General features: G+C 33.5%; 1 protein-coding gene across 4 annotated transcripts in view; it reads right to left on the bottom strand.

Moving 5' to 3' along the window:
- Positions 1-10,530, bottom strand: part of LOC143236499 (uncharacterized) — a 35,371-nt gene extending 24,841 nt beyond the window's left edge. The window contains exons 1-3 of one of the 4 annotated variants that reach the window (XM_076474797.1): positions 10,278-10,530; positions 7,759-7,839; positions 1,393-1,572 (exon numbers count right to left, since the gene is read on the bottom strand). In XM_076474797.1, the coding sequence (XP_076330912.1) occupies positions 1,393-1,502 (110 nt within the window). In that variant the 5' untranslated portion in view covers positions 1,503-1,572; positions 7,759-7,839; positions 10,278-10,530. Of the gene's footprint in view, positions 1-1,392; positions 1,573-2,646; positions 3,026-7,284; positions 7,613-7,758; positions 7,840-10,277 lie in introns of those variants that run through there. The other 3 variants (XM_076474795.1, XM_076474796.1, XM_076474798.1) reach the window with 3 other exon arrangements.
- Positions 10,531-20,697: the final 10,167 nt, after the last annotated feature.

Here is a 20,697-nt window from a genome sequence, read left to right as displayed (position 1 = left end):
CTGACAGTGTGGATTATGTTCCTAAAGGAAAAGCAGCTTAAATAAAGAATCTAGTAAAAGAAGAAGTCTTGTCACTCCATAAAAGAAGGTACAGTCAGTGTGTGTATGTGTTTAACATTTGTGGAAATAAAGATTACACATTTTGTGTCCAGTCCAGTAATAACATTCAGTTAAGTAAGAGTTCCAGTATTACTTCATAATTGATATCGTGAGATATCCTTATTCTACGAATGTTTCATCTGAATGTACAACACATACTTTAATATTTGTTGTATAACAGGTAGGTTCTGCTAACTGCTGTTGTATGCGAGTCTATTTAACCCCTTTAAGCATCTACCACTGTACTAGTTTGTGTTAACAACTGAAAATGTATATCAATTATTAGATTATTTCACATTAAACTGGTTTTTGGAACATAGAAAAAAATCTTTCAACTTCTAATCATACTTTTAACATGAATACAACAGTTAATATTGGATATGTTCATTTAATGTTACAGTGAATCTCCAGTAATCTAATCAACAATTTTCATTCTAATACTACAGTGAATTACTCAGCAACACAAACATGTTAAACCAGGTACAAAATAAAATCTTAGCTCTTTGTACTGAATTCTTTAAGCACTTTTTCCTACACTACACTTTACTACAGTTCACACATCAATTTATTTTTCACACTTTTAATTTTTTATTCATTTATATATATATATAGGTGTAGGAAGCACATAACAAATTTTACAGAAAGCTGTTAAGTTGATTTTGTTTTGAGCTACCTTTCTTCCTTTGTTGTTATGGAAGTGGATAACACCCATTTTACCAAGGAAGGGGTTTTGCTTAATACTACAAATTGTCTAAAGATGCCAATAGCAGTGTCCTTCAGTGCATGTTCGAGAGACATCTGAAGTCATTCTCCCAAATATTTTGTAATGAGAATGAACAGTCACATAGGTACTTCTGATCATCTTGGGTTAATTTGAGGTTTCTTCAATGCCAAATATTAAATTTTTGTAAAACACGTCTGGAACAGATTCTTAAGAGTCAACCAGTGAAAGTATCTTATCAGAGCAACAGTCTATCAGATTTATTACAACATGGACATTTAATTTCTGTGTTTAGTGTTTTAATGACATCTGTGAATTCTGTAATGTTCTCTATGGCCTGTCCAATTACTTCATCTTACAGTAGACTCAGTATTACATCATAATTAATATCATGAGTGTATCTCCTGTAATACAGTAGATGCATTCAAGATAGATCTAAAGTTAATTCACTTCTACCTAGATATTTATATAGAAAAAAAATTTTCAAAGTCTTTAAAGAATAATGAGTTTTAAACACATCAATTAAACTGAACTTTTTCTTCTTACTAACAATCAAATAATATTTCACATACTTTTCAGATTTCTCCAAACAAGTACATAGTACCAAGAGAACCACGAGCACCAAGCAGAATAATATTGGTGTAATCCAAGGCAATATATTAAATGGTTGACCAGCTAGCATTGTGGTACTGCTATGTGTTCACTATTGATAGAGCACCCAATGTGGATAATACAGAACATAGACATCATTTCTGAAAAAAACAACAAAAAGAAACAGTTCCCTTCTTCTATTTAACAGTTTGAAACAACTAGAAAGAAACTAAAAATATTTAAAAACTTTAATACACAATTTCTGTGAATTATATACGGACTGCTTTCCAGATGTTTCTCTTTGTCTAAAGTCAAATCATCTGATAGTACATTTTACCAATTCACAAAATTAATAAGAAATTATCAGTAAAAACTATTAGAAATCTTTAATGTAATGTTGTATGTCACAGAAATACTTCAAGTGATATTTCTTTGCAGCTTACCAAGTAAAAAATATTTTTTAGCCAAAACTGAAGAAAAAATGTACTTATATTAAACAGCATAAAATAAGACTTTAGAATTGTTTGGTATTATACTCTTACAAAAGAAAACAATCAAAAATTGGCATTCTATTTCTATTTTTCAATTTGTAATTTCTTAAAATAAGATATTGTTGATATCAAATAAAGCCCTTAACAAATTAATAGTAAACAATATCACATAACTGAGTACAATTATGTCTATTTACAGTTTGATCTTAAATACATTAGCATATCTTTAGCCCACTAACTTCAGGGTTAAATATAATAGCATAAAATAATTGTACCCCACTACAGGATTAAATATAATAGTACAAGATACTAGTACTCCACTGCAGGCATCATGGTTCACAGGGGCCCTATGTATCAAGCAAACTCCACCATTATCTTCAATTACTTCTATAGCTACACAATGGGGGTCTATATCCCTCAAGACAAAAGCCATGTAAGATATTTTCCTGTCCCATTTAAGCATTTGTCACAAAATGTAGTCCTATTTGCACAGTATCAAAATCTGAGGCCAGTTTCAAGTTCAACTAGCCTACTCCTAAGACCACCATCATGCCTTGCTAACCTTCCAAACATGTTTTAGCCCTACTTGATATGCAAACTCCCCCGAAGCCACCTCACGTTCACTCTAGAGGAGTAATGTAATAAGACGAAACCTATAGGTTTTTACTATGAGAAGTGAAAGCTACGAAGGCCTTCTACACTTACTACCCTCCAAATTTTTAAAATATTTAAAGTGGGACCTACCTTTGAACCTCACAAAGTGTTTAACCTTTAAAAGTGTTTCCCTTTCAGGGCCAAAAGTCTATAGAGGTGCCATATTCCAAAATCTCCTCTGCATGGAGATCTACAAAAGGTCCCTCTAGAACAGCTTCATTGAGTCAGGAAGGAGGCATCATTTAACCTCTATCCAACTCAACAAAATTCAAAGTACACATTTGTGAATTATTGTTTGTTTTAAGCTTAAAATCCATTCTATAATTGTTTCCTTAAGCTTTTTTAGAAGTTATTTCAACCAAAAGTTGTAAATTTTGGTGATTGTTCTCTTTCAAAAACAAGTTCACCTACCAAGCTTAGTACTGTTAGTTTTATAACTAGGAGAGATTTGTAATGAAACCAAACACAGAATAAGTATATTAATAATAATGTCCTATAGATACTCTGTATACTTAAACTTGTTAATACACAGAAAATCAAACAGAAAAGACTCCAAGGAAACACAAACTATGTTCCAAATCTTATTTGTATACTGGTTAAATTGTTTTACTGTTTTGTGTTATGTCTGCTATTAATTGAGTAATGTGGCAAAAAGCCAGTATATACATTAGGTATACAGGCATACCGTACATTTTCTACCTTCTCTTTTAATGTAGAATTCTTCAAAATTGTTTTTTTTATTTAAAATCAGAGCAGTTTTTACATAACACATCACAAAAAAATAGTTGATTTCGTTCTAGTTGTGTTTGTTGCTTTATATAAAATTTTCCAACACAATTTTGTGATGCATTATCACAATATCTGAGCAATTAAGATTTATTGTCTAAGTAGTAAAAATAGGTTGATGCATTGGAAAAAAATGTGCTTAGCTTGCAAAAAACTAAGCACGTAGTTTTTTTTCTGATAGAATTGATATGAAGCATAGTCACTTCAGGCAGCTGTAACCACTATAACCATCAGCTAACCAAGGTTTGACTTTTGAGTGACTCATAAACTGCATTTATCACAATTTAAACTTGGATAAACGGTAGGTTAAACTCTGTCAATTAACTCTTTCCCACCACTACATGTGTTTAAAAGTATACCACATGCATTCCTACTTTAATACACTGAAAGTCAATATTCCACCAAACCTTGAGCCACCCAAATACAGCTTTTTACACTAAACTACCTCCCTTCCATTTTAACATCAATATGGTGCCATTTACATCCATACAATGGCTTCAACGTCACATTTACACAGTTAGATTCCTTTCATATATAGATACTAGTTGTAACCTACAAAACATTTGCAGTAGTTTTGAAGCCACTAGCTTGAATTTTCCTTGTTCTTTTTCATACATGCTATTTATGATGTTATATTTTCTTGCAGGCACTATGTATTTGAATGATAAATCCTGGTCTATTCAAAACCATTTTACGATATCAAACAAACAAACAAAACTCGTGTAAACAAATTTATTTAATACAACTACATGTAAACAAAGAATGATATTGGTATTTGTAACAATGTGAAGAATATAAAAGTTATGTGTTCAAAGAACCTCATGAAAACAAAAACACCTGCAGTAAATAAAAATACTAGATAAAATGTGTTTATAGCAGTCTATAAAATGAACGGAAGTTATATTATTGTTATGTATAGTTGTAATGAAAGCAAACCTAGCTGAACATAAAGAAATGTCTGGATGAGTGTCCACAAAGGATAATCATATGGCTTTGAAGGAACTGCACATGCACATTTTACACTTAAATCAAGAAAGTCTGGAATAACTTTATTTAGAATAATTTAATTTTTAAGGGGGTTACACTAGGGTTAACTATAGATCATGTAAAATACTTTTTCATATAAAAAACTAAAGTGAAACTGAAGCCAGTCATCAAGTGATGACAATGACATTATACCATAATGTACCATATTCAACACAAGGAAAAAGTTTAACTAAGCAAAAAAAAGAGGCAGGGTGATTCTAGATTAAAAAGCCAATATCCAATTTGGGATTGTCAGACAAAGGCCTTTGTAATGATACGAGATTTGTAGAACTCATCAAGAAATTTGTGAAAAATGTTCCAGACCTTCAAGTACAAGTAATTATTTATACATGTACACCACAATGTTCAACTTGGATTTGTTTTTATACAACCTACTCTCACAAATAAACTTAGTGGTTGAATTTTTGCTAGCAATAATTTCAATATTACAATAGGTGAATGGAGGGGAGGTGTTGCAGCCATATACTTTTGCCATTCTCCCATACACCTCTACAAGTGCGTACATTTAGGCTGGACCAATAAGACATTTTTAATCACTTTAAAGATTGTAAGAGATAACTCACTATATTGATTTCTTTTATCATTCTTTGTTTATTTTCTAATTTAAGTCTTGTCCACATTCTGGTTTTCTAGATCAGAAACACGTTTAAAAACAAGTAGAATAACAATTATTTTCTTCCTGCAAGTATGTAGAATAGGTTAAAAAAAAAAGTAAATCTAGCATCACAGTAATGTTCTTGGAGTATGTCTTTAGGCTATACAACCATTCTAACTGAAAATTAGACAGGTATATATTTTCACTAATCAAATTATTTATCAGACTTGGAAACAAACATTTCCATTAACCTGTAGTTAACCAACATGACTACAAACAGTACAAATAACAGTACAAGGCCTCACTGGTCTTGTAAAAGTTTGAAATAATTTTCCTAATTTTAAATTTAAATTCCCAAAAAACAGAACCAATTATTCTGTTCCCACTGAAAGCTAAGCAATCAGTGGAAGGATGAAACATTTTATTAACAAAAGCAGACTAACATTTTCCCATTATTCTGCAATAACGAGACCATGTTGCACATTAGGTAAGTCTAGTTTTTTCAAACTTCACAAAGTGAACAACTTTAGGCTTAACTGTTACTGTTCAAACTCATTATCCACATTCTTAGCATACACAAGGACTGGTTTCTGTAACATTATTTATAAGCAAGTTGAAAACTGTACTGTCCAAAAAACTTTAAACAGTTACAAACCAAGAACCATACTTTTGACTAAATAATCCATAGTTTATTTCAAAGCAAGGATGTTATTAAAAAAATTAAGTACAAGAAATATACAGCAAGAACAAACACTCTAAGCTTTGTAAAAAATTATTGTTGTTTAAGATAAATAATTTAAATAACCTAGTAGATCAATCATAACTTTATAAAGTGGAAATGAATAACAAAAATGTTTAAAAAAGTTTATGAATTAGTCTTTTAAGCAACTTTTATATCTCCACTTTACAGAACTGATAAAATATATACATTAGAACATGCACATACACACAGATGAGCAGGAAACTGTACTTCACAGCTGGTCATTGTTCAGACTTTGTTAACCACTATCAGGTCATATTACAGTTTAACTCCACCATCAGCATATAAAAACTGTGCTAAATCTACTTGTAATATCAAAACCTGAAATCTTATTTTGGAATAAAATAATAATAAAATGTGTCTAAATCTCAGAACCTCACTAATCCACTATCTAAACTTAAGTAGACAAGACTTTACTGGATAAAGTCACCTGTCTACCTTCACTGACAAAGAGCCGACACTGCTTGAAACTGTAGTTATGAGCCAGTTTTACTACCTAAACTGATAACTTGTTTTCCTGTTGTGACTGGTCTCACTTTCAATGACACTTGTTTTGAGCCTTTTCTATAGGACTACCCTAATTCTGTCTTGTTTTATTAGCTAAAAGATAATGACTGTGTTCTATATTCGGTATTCTAGTTTTATAAATCAAACATACACAAATTAAAGTACACACAAGTAATTTATATTTCAATATGAATTCTATACCCATCTGTAAAATTAACATGAAGAAATATATTGCTGATTTATAAAAATTTTATAATAAAGTCTGAATTACCCATCCCCCACATATGAGATACATTAACATCATTACTTCTGAAGGAAACTACTTCCTGGTTTAACAGATGAGTTAAATACACAATTTTAAGGTAAACTTAATAACTATTTTTTAAAATTATAGTACAGTTAGTAACTTTAGAGACTTATCAACAGTCACTCCTACATGTTGCTAAAAACTATCACCAGTTACTGGACTGATCTTGTGCAAAGACAAAAATAATTAAATATTAGAGAACACACACACAAACTTCTTGGGGTTAAACTACACACTTCTTTGTAAAATTATTTACCCTTTTATGTAATTAATTCAGTTTTTGTTTGGATGTATTAATGGGTAATCTTAAGAAGTCACCTCACTTCTTATCATTTTCTAAGATAGCCTGTTACAAAAACTATTTTTTACCCTAAGTAAATACTTTTTATAGTTTATAAACAAGAATTACTGTATGGAACAAAAGGTCTATTTTAACTCCCTACACTTTTCTTCATCCTGCATGTTACTCAATTTTTGTTGAAAGACTTAGAAACCTATTTACTTATTACAACAAATAAACTAAATAAATGTAAAATTCATCGATTTGTACAATAAACATAAAATTAAGCTAGTGAAATCCAACCATTTGTACAATAAAGATATAAAATTCAGCTGGTGAAATTCATTCAGTATAAAAAATAAAAATACTTATGACAAATCTTAGTTGTTTACTACTAGCTTTTCAAAGACACAGAACATGTTAAAATAACATCAAATAATACTTACAGGATGTTGTGTATGCTTTGTGAAATTCTGTTGGATAAGGAGACCTATATTTGTTACTTAAATATTGAGGTTATCCTTACAAACTGGAGAGTGATAAGGCTAAGGACCAGAAGTAAGATGTGGTAGGATTAAGGACCAGATTTAATATTGGTATTCAGATTATTTATTCCGAATGGCACAATAAATTGAGGGTGGCCCCCGTTGTATCACAAATGTTGTGTTAACACTGCTTTCCTTTTCCTTCTGTTACTGTGCTGAATCAAAAACAATTCTAACCACTGTTACAAAACAAAAGAACAGGCTCCTTCTCTATCTATCGTAAAGTTGTGTTTTCCAACTTGTTTCCTTTACACTACATATTATGACACTTCCTACGTTAAACAACATAACATGTCAGAAACATACATGTAAATTTCCTACTCTTAATGACTATTAAATGTTATAAGGCACTGATCTGTTTCTACTGGTTTTTACCTTCATGTTCATAACATTTTTGTTCATTACACAGATAACAAAAGAGGCCAATAGGAACACCGAGTCAGAAAACCAACCAATCTAAATAAATAAATGAATAATATATATATATATATTCATACACTCATCCAGTGAATAACTTAAGAAGAATCTTATTAACAACTCCAGATATTCATGTTGTAATGTGGTCTTTTTAGAGAAAACAAGAAAATTATTTTATAAAACATTTTTGATAGTTTGTATTCATGTATGAAATCTAAAACTTAACAGATTTAAGAACAGTGGAAAATATGGATTTTTGGATTATTCAAGTAAAGTAGCTAATTTATATCTTAAAATTTATTTTTCACATTACATTATAGTTTGTGGTTAATAGTAAAATACTGTTGTTTGGATGAACACTTGGTAGGACTAAAACCTTCTTTATCATCAGGCAAACTTGTATAAAAGTTAATAAGTTCTATATAATTAAGCACTTTTTATACATTCTGGAACATGCATAAATGTTAGGTCTTTACATTTAGCTTGTTTATCTGTAAATCAGTGTAACAATTAAATCATAACATACTAGACTTGGTCATGAACTAATGACACTTCTGAAATTTAACACAGAACAACACTGACGACTCTTGGTGAAGAGATATGGCGCACACTATCATAAAATAATGTAGGTAATGTTCTAAGTTAAATAGCTCTCATAATTTAATAAAGCATGTTATTCCAGCATAGTATAAAATAGTGAAATAAAGTTTCTGTTTAAATAGTTCAAAATGTAAAAAGTAATTAAATAATATTCAATATTAGTTTTATATCAATGATCTACCAATATCCAGTAACGTTTCAGACCTTGATGTAGTGCAACACACCTAAAGGTTGTACCAGTTCTATTAACCTCCAACAAAATACATAAACCACATTCACTCAAGAATTCTACAAATGTGTTGATGACTTAGATTGTTAGGTCTAACTGACTTCTTTTTAGCATGTAAAAATACTAATATGATCAGTGCACAGAAGAAAATAGGTAATCTTGATGCACTTTAAGAGAAGGTTTGCCTATGTGTTTGTTCTCTAACTACTCCTAGAGTTTTGTATTTAGACCCATGACATATGGTATAATAAACTAGGAATAACCAAGTACTTGTCAACAATAAGTTATTTCATTTTAAACTACACAAACTTCATTGTTTCAGTGCTGAGTAAATACAGAAGGGAGCAGCTACTAGGGGTACTGATGGGATTTCTCCAGTTTCCTCTTTCATTACAATCTTGGCATTTTCAACCATTACTGAAATATTCAGGACTAAACCCCTAGTTATATTCATAACTAGTAAAACATTTATTTTACAACTGTATCTGGTTTTCAAAACACAGCCATCATTGAAGGGATTTCTTTTTCACACATTATTTGTACATATTTTAAAGATACATAAATTTATATTGAATGAGGTGTTTTTTTTTCCATATATTACTTGTTGCTTTTCTTATTCGAAAACCTAAGATACTATATAAAATGTTATTTAAATAATCAAGCCTAGTGGACATGAATACTATTACCTTTGTGTAATTTTAACATTTATACTACCACTGTAATATTTTGGAAAAAAAAACAAACAACTTTCATAAATGCCCCATCATGCATCACACAGATACATTTGTTAGTCAGGTGTATTTTCTACATGAAAAACAAATTGCACTGAGATTACAAAAGTGAATATATCTGTTTTTACCAAATGTTAAAAATTTAAAACTAGATTCTATAAGTCTGTTTTTCACACTTTGCTATCATTTTCACATTTGAAGAATGCCTACCAATATTAACTGTCCTGAAAAATGGGTGTATGCTACATTCAATTTTATAATTAAAAAATGTTACATATTAATATTGATATTTGGAAATAACTGCATGAATAATTATTTTATTTAATAATTCTTATAATACAAAAACAGAATCACCTGTGAAATTCATATTAATATAAAACTACTAAAAGTAACAAACAAGGATATGAGAAACTATAAACTATCATATGCATTGAGGAAGTTTAGCTATAAACATAGCAAAGAGTTAAAGAACAGTATATAATTTTATTTAAAAAAAGTTCATTTTTTGAAAAAAATAGTCTAATCATAGTTCATGGAAATATAATTACATGCTTGTCAGTTTTACTTTCTTATAAACTTCAAGAAAAACTGATTTTTTTAGAATTTAAATGCAAAAGCTAAGAGGTAGAAAAGTAAAAATAAAAGTGATATTATTAATTTAAGAGATAAGTGTTAAGACTATTGAAATATTGTACAAAATTTTGAAATGTCAAAGCAAAAGTATGCATGTCCATACTATATATAGCATTCTTTTATTTTAAATTGCTAACAGCTGTTAACAAAAATAATATTAGTGAGCTAGCAACTCACACTTCTCAAAAATTACTAACAATGGAACTACAGTACAACAACTGTTTTTCAAATTAAAAGTAGCAAACAACTAATGTAAGAGAAATTAACTTTACAATTATAGTTACCTTTAGTTTTCCGATTAGGTACAACTTGCTTCTCTTCTAGTTAGTCAAAATTCCTAACCACCAGTTCTACTACAAATACAAGTCACAACTAACATAACTGCTTACAGTTTATTTTTCTATTCTTACTTAATTTTGTCACCAGCATTCCTATATTTAATAAAAGTTCACCAATCGAAACCGTATTAATTCTAATCACACACTTCCTCTGTGAATGTAACAAAATTAAATCTACGACTAGTGACACTTGACAGGACTAAAATATTCACAAGCGCCATCTTAAGTAATTATGAAAAATAATTCATATTCGGATGTTTTTTTAAAGTGAAAACCATTCCAAATTGTCAAATTTCTTTCGTGGTGTTATAATATAAAACTTGTTACTAATTATGATATTAAATAACATTGTTAATAGTTTTTTTTGTTCATCTAGGTAATTACAAATGAATAAATATACTGTAATGTAACTCACGCTCACGTGCTGAGGCCATTTTTCTCTGAAGCTGTTTAAAAGAGCAATATTAGTCTCTCGATGAATGACCTGTATCCATGGTTGAATAATGAAAATGGTGAATATTAATGCACATAAATAATAGATTAGCGTTTTGTCATCACAACAGAGAAATAATTATTGTCTGCTGCTATCTTTTAACGTTTAAATTAATGTACGTTTAAACAAAAGGATTTGTTTGTTTGAATTTTGCGCAAAGGTACTAAAGAGCTATCTGCGCTAGCCATCCCTAATTTTGCAGTGTAAGACTAGAGGGACGGCAACTAGTCATCACCACCCACTGCCAACTCTCGGGCTACTCTTTTACCAACGAATAGTGGGATTAACTGTCACATTATAACGCCCCCCACGGCTGAAAGGGCGAGCATGTTTGATGCGACCGGAATTCAAACCCGCGACCCTCGGATTACGAGTCGAACGCCTTAACCCACCTGACCATATCGGGCCAAACAAAAGGATTTACTTCACAACATTTCTGAAGATGTTATTTTCTGAAGAACTCCTCTGTAGTATTAAAAGTATTGATCATGTAAATTGTTTATAACTAGTGTTTTAACATTAAATTAAACGCATTTCTTAAGATACTGTATTCAATATTTTGTATGACAAATATGTGGATCCCTCTAGCTTTTTTCGTATAGAAGTTTAAAGTCCAGCCTGCTCCTGATACAAGAAGTAAAACTATAAGTTTAGAAGTCCAGTAGATGCAGATTATAACCATGTCAACAGATTTTAATAAGCAGATTGAAAGAGGTAAGGGTTATGGGCTAACAACAACAGAAAAGAGAGGAGGAAAACAGAGAAGCGAGGAAGAAAGACTAAAAGAAAAAGGAGATGATAGAAATATAGAGAATAAAAGCACAAATTGAGATTGTCAAGTTCACCCAACCGATGGGCCCAAGAACGACGATAAAGTCAGTCCCAGCCGACTCAAGCTACTCAAATTTGATTAACATAAAGATGACATGGATACTTTCATGGAAAGATATGAAAGATTCGCTCAAAGCCAGAACTAGGGCAAAAACAACTTGGTAGACTGTCTCAGCCCACTTCTCACAGAAAAAGACCTACAAGTATAAGCAGGCATGACGTCAGAAGATACTATAGATTATGAAACGATATGAACTTATTGAAGAAGGTTTTCATCGAAGTTCAGAGAAGTCAAACTTAACACTGGAGAAACTGTATTTCAATTCGCGGCATATCAACGGTGATAAATTACAAGATGGACTAGCATATTCTTAAAATCCTATATAAGCAATAGTTCACTGTGTTGAGTAAAAGACAACCAAAATGGAATAAAAATCTAATACGACTCTATACCCTTCACTGCTATTTTAGGCCTTGTCATGTTTCTTCGACTTGTCATGTTAAGTATATTTCAAACTTACAAACGAAGTCATCTTAAGAAAGTTAATTTCTCCATATAAAATTACTCATTCTTTTAACAATCTAACTAAAATTCCGTGAGAGAAACGAAGAGAGACAAAAGTTTCTGAATGTCCTTGTTTGTTGTTTTTTTTCAGGTCCACTCTGAGCATGATAGACTTTAAACTAAAACTGCTGTCAGGATTTTCATTCGTTTGATTTGCTCTTGTCTAAGGTTATAAATTGGTTCGAACACATTTATTTTTAGTGTATTATACAGGTGATATGATAAATAATTTAAGAAGGTGAAATTATTAACATCTTATTCTTCAAACCAGATGTGAATACAGGTTCACAGTGCTGGATGAAGCATTACTAAAACCCATACATATAGAAGTGTGTTAAGCTTTTCTATGAAACGCAATAAACTAAGTCAGTAAAAATATATATATAGTGAAAACTAGAATTTCTGGTAGTTAGAATACACATTTCAAATACTGGGCAGAAATTACAAATCATTAGAAAGCATTTTAAACTTATGATATACTTAACAATGATTAATTTTATTTAATACAATGGAACAGTTAATTTCTATAACCATTTAAAGCCCTTGCGAGATAATTCTAATTATTGGGAACTTGAAATTTATCTTTCGTTGAAATAACTAAAATAAAAGAACTAGAATACGATAGACTGAGTTTCTAACTTAAACTCAAATGTTAGCGGTTGATATGCAGTGTTTCATAATGTTCAGATTTATGTTTACTGTATTTTTGAAGCAAATACTAATCCAACTGCATCGTGTAATTATTACACCTAATCACCATTCCTGTTTGGAAACAATTATTAATCCAATCGTACCGTGTAATTATTAGGCTTAATGATCATTCTCGTTTGACATAACTACTAGTTTGTTTGTTTGTTTTGAATTTCACGCAAAGCTACTCGAGGGCTATCTGCGCTAGCCGTCCCTAATTTAACAGTGTAAGACTAGAGGGAAGGCAGCTAGTCATCACCACCCACCGCCAACTCTTGGGCTACTCTTTTACCAACGAATAGTGGGATTGACCGTCACATTATGACGCCCCACGGCTAAAAGTGGCTAGCATATTTAGTGTGACGGGGATTCGAACCCACAACCTTCGAATTACGAGTCGAGAGCCTTAACAGCCTGGCAATGCCAAGCCAGTAAAACCTGTAATAGTCACACATAACATGTGTTATGTATTTTATCAATAGATGCCGTTACACTCTTACTAATTTGATGAGACGAGCAAAACACCGCAACCCGAGTGCTATCATGTCGAAAAATAAAGAGGTTGTGTTATAGTGAGTAAACAACTGATGACTTTAACTTTTTATTTAAAGTAATCTCATTGAAATGGTTTATAGTTTATACTTATAATACTAGTATATGTCTTGTCAATAATCAGACCTTTATATAATCATTTCAAGATTGTGCACGGCTGAAACTTTTAATTTATTATTGTGAGTTATCCAACGGTCAAATCTAAAAGTTCTTTAGAAAATCTTGGTTTCAAAATAAATATTAAAATTTAAACCATTAAGTGTCTAATTCTTATTTATAATTAGGTTATTCCTGGTAATTATGTAAAAAAAACGTTCGTTCATAAGAATTAGTTTAGTATACAGGCTAGTATCTTTGAGGAGACTTAGAAACTTGCTCAGGTTAATCTAAACCCCAATTAAGTCATCTGATTTCTATTATTCACGGTTAAAAGTCCGATGAAAGTTTGGTATCTAATGAGTCATCCAAATTAGTTTGATGTTTCAGTATCCAATAAAACGCACGCAATGCTTCTCTGTTGAAGGTCATTTGATTTCTGGTGAAGAGTCTTCACCCGTCATACCATAGATACAGGCTTGGTCTCAACCGAACATGTTGACTCTTAATTCTGAGAACTCTTGAACAAACTAGATAAATATATTGCGTCAATCACAATTATTACGCCATATCCAGTGCCGACGAGGTTTTTCTTCTGGTACCTGGGCCTGCATGGCCAAGCGTGTTAAGGCGTGCGACTCATAATCTGAGGGTCTCGGGTTCGCATCCCCATCGCGTCAAACATGCTCGCCCTTTCAGCCGTGGGGGCGTTATAATGTTACAGTCAATCTCAATATTCGTTGGTAAAAGAGTAGCCCAAGAGTTGGCGGTGATGACTAGTTGCCTTCCCTCTAGTCTTACACTGTTAAATGAGGAACGGCTATCATAGATAGCCCTCGAGTAGCTTTGTGCAAAATTCAAAAAAACAAAACAAACGAACAATCGTCTAGTACCAGCGATCGTCAGATCGGATGTGATACGTGTTCTTTCACATAAGTATGCCTAGCATAATACTCTCAGGTGGGGCCCGGCATGGTCAGGTAGTTAAGGCACTTGACTCGTAATCTGAGGGTCGTGGGTTCGAGTCCATATTACACTAAATATGCTCGCCCTTTCAGCCGTGGGAGCATTATAATATGACGGTCAATCGCACTATTCGTTGGTAAAAGAGTAGTCCGAGAGTTGGCGGTGACTAACTACCTTCTCTCTAGTCTTACATTGCTAAATTAGGGACGGTTACCGCAGATAGCCCTCGTGTAGCTTTCCCCGAAATTTAAAACAAACCAAACACTCAAGTGGCTCAGCGCTGAAATTGGGCTTGGATGCAGGCGATGGGCACCGCAAAATAGCACATTATGTTGCTTTGTGCTTATCAACAAACAAACAAATTTAACCATCAGAAATTACGTTTTAAATTAAAATATTGAATCCTCTGAGAAAAGAAATATGTAAGATTTACTAGAGTAACGACAAAAACGTTCTTTCTATCACTTTATACACCACAAATTAACTCACTCATTCCCTTATATTTTGTATAATTAATTATTGCTTACAAACAATTCGCCCTAAAGTCACTAGCCCAGTTCAAAGTTCATCGACTGATTTAGCAGAATCAAATAAAGAATTATTATTTAAAACCATCTCGTGTCAGAATTCATCACGTGGCGATCGCACGTAAAATTATTAACATAATACAATGAAGGTACTTTAATGGAGTCAAGGAGAGGTTTTAAAACTTACCCATTACGTCACTCTATTTGTCTATGTAAGAAATAGCAGAAAATAATTTCCAGAGTCGAATTGTTTTTTGGATGGCGGCTACACCCTTTCAATCCAATACATGTTAAATGGATGTAGGGGAAATCCCCTAGAAAAAAACTGTTCTAAGCTAATCCCTATTAAATGGGTATGGCAGCCCCCTAATAAAGCTTTCCTAAGCCAATACATGTTAAAATCTGCTCAAAAATTTGTTTATATGAGTGAGTAAGAGGCAGTTAGAAGTTTATACTTATAATAAAATGAAGAAAGAATAAATAATTAAGTCATTATATTAAAAAGTTGCTTCCAGGTGATTCAACGTCAAGTCAGAGAGTTTACAACACTAAAATTAGGGTTTTGATACTCACTGTAAGATGAGTATAGGTAATCTATTCTGTCGCTTTGCGTTTTATATTTGTATATTTGTATGTTTTGGAATTTCGCGCAAAGCTACTCGAGGGCTATCTGTGCTAGCTGTCCCTAATTTAGCAGTGTAAGACTAGAGGGAAGGCAGCTAGTCATCACCACCCACCGCCAACTCTTGGGCTACTCTTTTACCAACGAATAGTGGGATTGACCGTCACATTATAACACCCCCACGGCTGGGAGGGCGAGCATGTTTGGCGCGACGCGGGCGCGAACTCGCGACCCTCGGATTACGAGTCGCACACCTCAACGTTCTTGGCTATGCCGGGCCATACGTTTTATAATAGAAAACAATAATTAAAAAGGCTGTAATATAGAATAAGAATGAAATATACACACACACTTCCAGCTCTTGGTTTAATTACGTGAACTTAAAATCAACAATTTTGCTAATTGGAAATTTATTAATCTTACATTGCTGGGTGTGTGTTTGTTCCGCATAATCTTGACATAGAAAAACATTTTTGTGGCTGTTTGGAAAACTTATGAAATTCAGATCAACTTATGCAACATTGACCTAGTGGCTTCAATTCTGAAAATAAAATTCCCTAATTAAGTCACCCGATTAACTTCAGTCTCACTTCTGGCAACCCAGACAAGAATAAGCTGGAACTCAGAATGACAACACCAAATTATCGCCAGAAATAAAACACGGGAGTGTTCTTAATAGTCTTAAATGTATTGGCTGCGATCCTATTTTTAATTTCTAAAACTGTGACCTGAAATTTCTTTTAAGGAGGAATGTTTGACGATAATGTTTGTAGTGTTTGTGTAAGGAACACGTTTATTAAACAACTTGTAATATACGGAAACTTTTAGCCTAATGTGTATCATAGAAGTATTGGAAAAAGCTTTATGTTTCTAAGTGTTAAACTTGGTTTCATCGTTTGTTTATTCTAGAACTTTCGCAAAAAGTCACCAATAATTCTGAAGTAACAGACGAGAATGAAGATAACAGCTCCTTCCTCTTGTCTGACAGAATATTGTACTTGACAGTCACTCTTATACTACGCTAATGGGTGGAAAATACAGAACATGTTTTCACGGTAAAGAATGGGAACTATACTCTTCAAAAAAAGAAACGCAAAAGGGATATTCTTTTATTTTAAAGAGAAATATATGTAATAACGTTACAAGCTCAAAGTATGTGATGTTACACGTGTTAAGGCACTGATTGTCAGACCAAAATGACAATAAAAGTTGTGCACTTTGAAAACGAAGGAAAACATCAAATTTTTCGCCAAAACGCATTCGTGTCCAATAAATTTATTTGAGAGATCTGCATGTTCTGCAAGTGCAACATGTGCAAAATCCCTATAAAGGTGACGGGTTCTCGGTTTCCATAGCTCAGTGTTAAGCCACCGACACGCAATACAGTTACGCCAAGACTGACTGAAGCACAACGCAACAACGCCATTGTCGGCTTGGAAGCAGGCGAATCTCGATCAGATGTTGCCAGAGCTGTGAATGTCCACCCAAGCACTATCACAAGGCTATGGAATCGTCACCAACAACATGGATCAACTCGTGACCGTCCACGATTTGGCAGACCTCGTGTGCAGGATGTTGACAGATTTGGTGGTGGCAGCGTCATGATGTGGGCTGCCATCGCCTACAATGCCAGAACAGACCTTTTGCACATTCGAGGGAATCTTAAGGCTCAACGATACGTCGACGAGATTCTTAGGCCCCATGTGCAACCCATCATGGTGAACGTCAACGACGTTTTTCAACATGACAACGCCCGTCCTCACACAGCCCGACTCACCACTGTCTTCTTGAGACACCACAACATCAACGTTCTTCCTTGGCCCTCCAGATCACCAGATTTAAACCCCATCAAACATCTTTGGGACGAATTGGACCGACGTCTGCGACGGCGACAACCTCAACCGCGGACTCTACCTCAGTTTGCAGCAGCTTGGCAGGCTGAGTGGTCAGCCATTCCACAGGATGTGATTCGTCATCTCATCGCTTCCATGGGCAGGAGATGCCAAGCAGTTATTGATGCTCACGGGGGGGGAATACTCGTTATTGACGTTGAATGACGTTAAACTTTACCTAGTGAGCGTGGACTTCACCTTTGCAGACTTTGGATGTTCAGTAGTGAATGTGCAAAGTTTGACACATGTCATACAGAACTACCCGGAATAAACTTGTTAACAATTTGTCTCATATTTTGCCTTTTGCGTTTCTTTTTTTGAAGAGTATATAAATCCTCAAAGTTCGGGCACACTGTAATACTAGCCACACCAGATCCAAGTGTTAGGCTTTCTGCTATCTAATTAAAATGCTTATGAAAAGTTGATGTACAGATATGGATTATCAGAGAGAAATCTTTAAAAGAGCTGGAATAATTTGGCAGAAGTTTAAAAATGGTGTAAATAGTCTTTATTGTCACTATGTAATATGATTTGTAAGCTTAATTAATATACATATATATACACATATATCAGTATTATACAGTGAGTGTTACATGTACTGAATGAAACGAGACGACTCATTTATACGACAAATGCAGTCTGTTTATTCAGTAACCATAAACATGGCCTTATTTGGCGAACATACATTTGATAATAGCTATGTTTTCTCGTGTGTTAAAATATACAAGGTAAATTATTATTACAACTTATTAAAATGAAGTGATAAAGCAAACAGAAATCCTGTTTCGCCCGTTTACAGATTTACAGTATTAAAAATCCAAGTTCGATTCTCCATGATGAACACAGCCTAATGCGACTTTTTTGTGAAACTAACTATATTTAGCATTCAACAAGTATCTTTTTTTAACTAAATACACAATATGTAAAAGTTTAAGTTTTTATCATGTATTAGAAAGGAAGTTTTTTAGGGTTAGAATGATAAGAAATTCGTAGCAGTTTACTTGATAAGTAGGGTAATGTTGACATACAGGCGTTAATTAAAATTTTAAACTGTTATGATTGTGAGAGAGTTAAACAGAATCATACGAGGGCTGTTCAAAAAATACGCGGACTGTTTGAATTGCGCTGCTCCAGTTGGTTCCAGGGGAATCCGCTTGGTGTCGCTAGGTTTGCACAGATAAGCTAATTACGACGCCATTTCCCGATTGCAGATATCTTCATTTGTGTATTAGCTACGCGGTTTTAAGTGAAGTGCAATTTTTTCGTTTGGCGGATTTCAGAATGAATGACCTGAAGGAGCAACGACTTGCTGTGAAATTTTGTGTTAAACTTGGCAAATCTGCGACTGAAACTTTTGCTATGCTTAACACGGCTTACGGTGATGTTGCTATGAAGCGTACGGCATGTTTCAAGTAGCATGAACGTTTTAAGGATGGTCGACAGTTCATTGAAGATGGACGTCCTTCCACGTCAACTGACGACCCACACGTCGACAAAATCAACACCCTGGTGCGGGCAAATCGACGTCTGACTGTCAGGGAGCTTGCTGAAGAGTGTGGGATATCAGTTGGATCTTGTTACGAGATTTTGACCGAAAAATTGAAGATGCACCGCGTTGCTGCGAAATTCAGCCCTCAGAACTCGTGAGTTTTTGGCCAAACACTCGATCACTGTTCTTCCCCCCCTCCCTACTCACCTGACCTTGCTTCTTGCGATTTTACTTGTTCCCCAAACTCAAAAGACCCTTGAAAGGAAGAAGATTTGAGACGACTCCTGAGATTAAGGCAAATGCGACGAAGGAGCTGGAGGACATTACAAAAGAAGAGTACCAGGACTGTTTCAACAAGTGGAAACACCGTTGGGATAAATGTGTGCGTTGGGGAGGAGAGTGCTTTGAAGGGGTCCCAGACCTGTAACTTCTAAATAAAGTACATTTTGTTTTATGACGTCAGTCCGCGTATTTTTTGAACAGACCTTGTATGTGCGTCATACCCTCCTCTCAAAACAACAACAAAATCATAGCAAGTTGATGAAAGTAAGAATACAAGAGATATGAATCCACATAATTTATTTAATAATAATGGTTGATTTCCAATAAAGTTTGTTTCTTTAGAACAAGTACTAACAGAACGAAAGTCGACTAAGATATAAGTAACAATGGAACTTTATCTAAATGTGACGTTTATTTATTTACCTGGCGGAAATAAACTGTTTCAAATCACGTTATTTGTCAATTTATATTGATATATGTATCGTACACAGTAGTTTCTTAAGGGGGGGTTCATAATAATCATGGTTTTATTATGTTAAAATATAATTGAAGATAAATATTAATGGCAACACTACTGCTTATGCTTTAGCAGTGTAAGACTAGAAGGAAGGCAGCTAGTCATCACCACCCACCGCCAACTCTTGGACTACTCTTTTACCAACGAATAGTGGAATTGACCGTCACATTATAACGCCCCACGGCTGAAACAATTATTAAACCGTGTAACTATTAGGCCTAATGATCATTCTCGTTTGACATAACTACTAGTTTGTTTGGGCGAGCATGTTTGTGCGCGACTCGGGCACGAACCCGCGACCCTCAGATTACGAAGCGATTGACGCCTTAACGCGGCTGAAAGGGCGAGCATGTTTGGCGCGACCAGGCCCAACATAACTACTAATCCAACCGCATCGTGTAATTATTTAGGCCTAATCATTATTTTACGCTATGAGAAACCATATCACGTCTTTCACCCACTCAGTTCTAGAGCTTGTGTGAATGTTGTAATATTCAATGAACTAATTAATTATCTTACACCTGTGTTTTTTTCAAATGATACAGAAACTATTGTTTTCGGCCAATCAGTAAGAGTTAATTTTTAATATAGGAGTGTTTTCTAAAATATTTTGTGTCACTTCATTATTTACTTACATGTAAAATTTACATTATTAATGTAATTTTTTTTACAGAAAATAGGAACTTATATATTACATTATTATCGTATTAAAATACTTTATTGCTCACTTAGGCTTAGCAATTTCTATTTCAAAACACCATATGTTTCACTGGCGGTCAGAAAATCCCGACATCCGTGTTTTAAGGCGATACACAATACGATTGATCTCAGATATAACACAAAG

The sequence above is a fragment of the Tachypleus tridentatus genome, chromosome 13 (genome assembly GCF_004210375.1).
Source record: "Tachypleus tridentatus isolate NWPU-2018 chromosome 13, ASM421037v1, whole genome shotgun sequence".
Classification (NCBI taxonomy): Eukaryota; Metazoa; Arthropoda; class Merostomata; order Xiphosura; family Limulidae; genus Tachypleus; species Tachypleus tridentatus.
The sequence above is the reverse complement of the archived record's forward strand: the minus strand, read 5'-3'. Positions and strand labels throughout refer to the sequence as shown.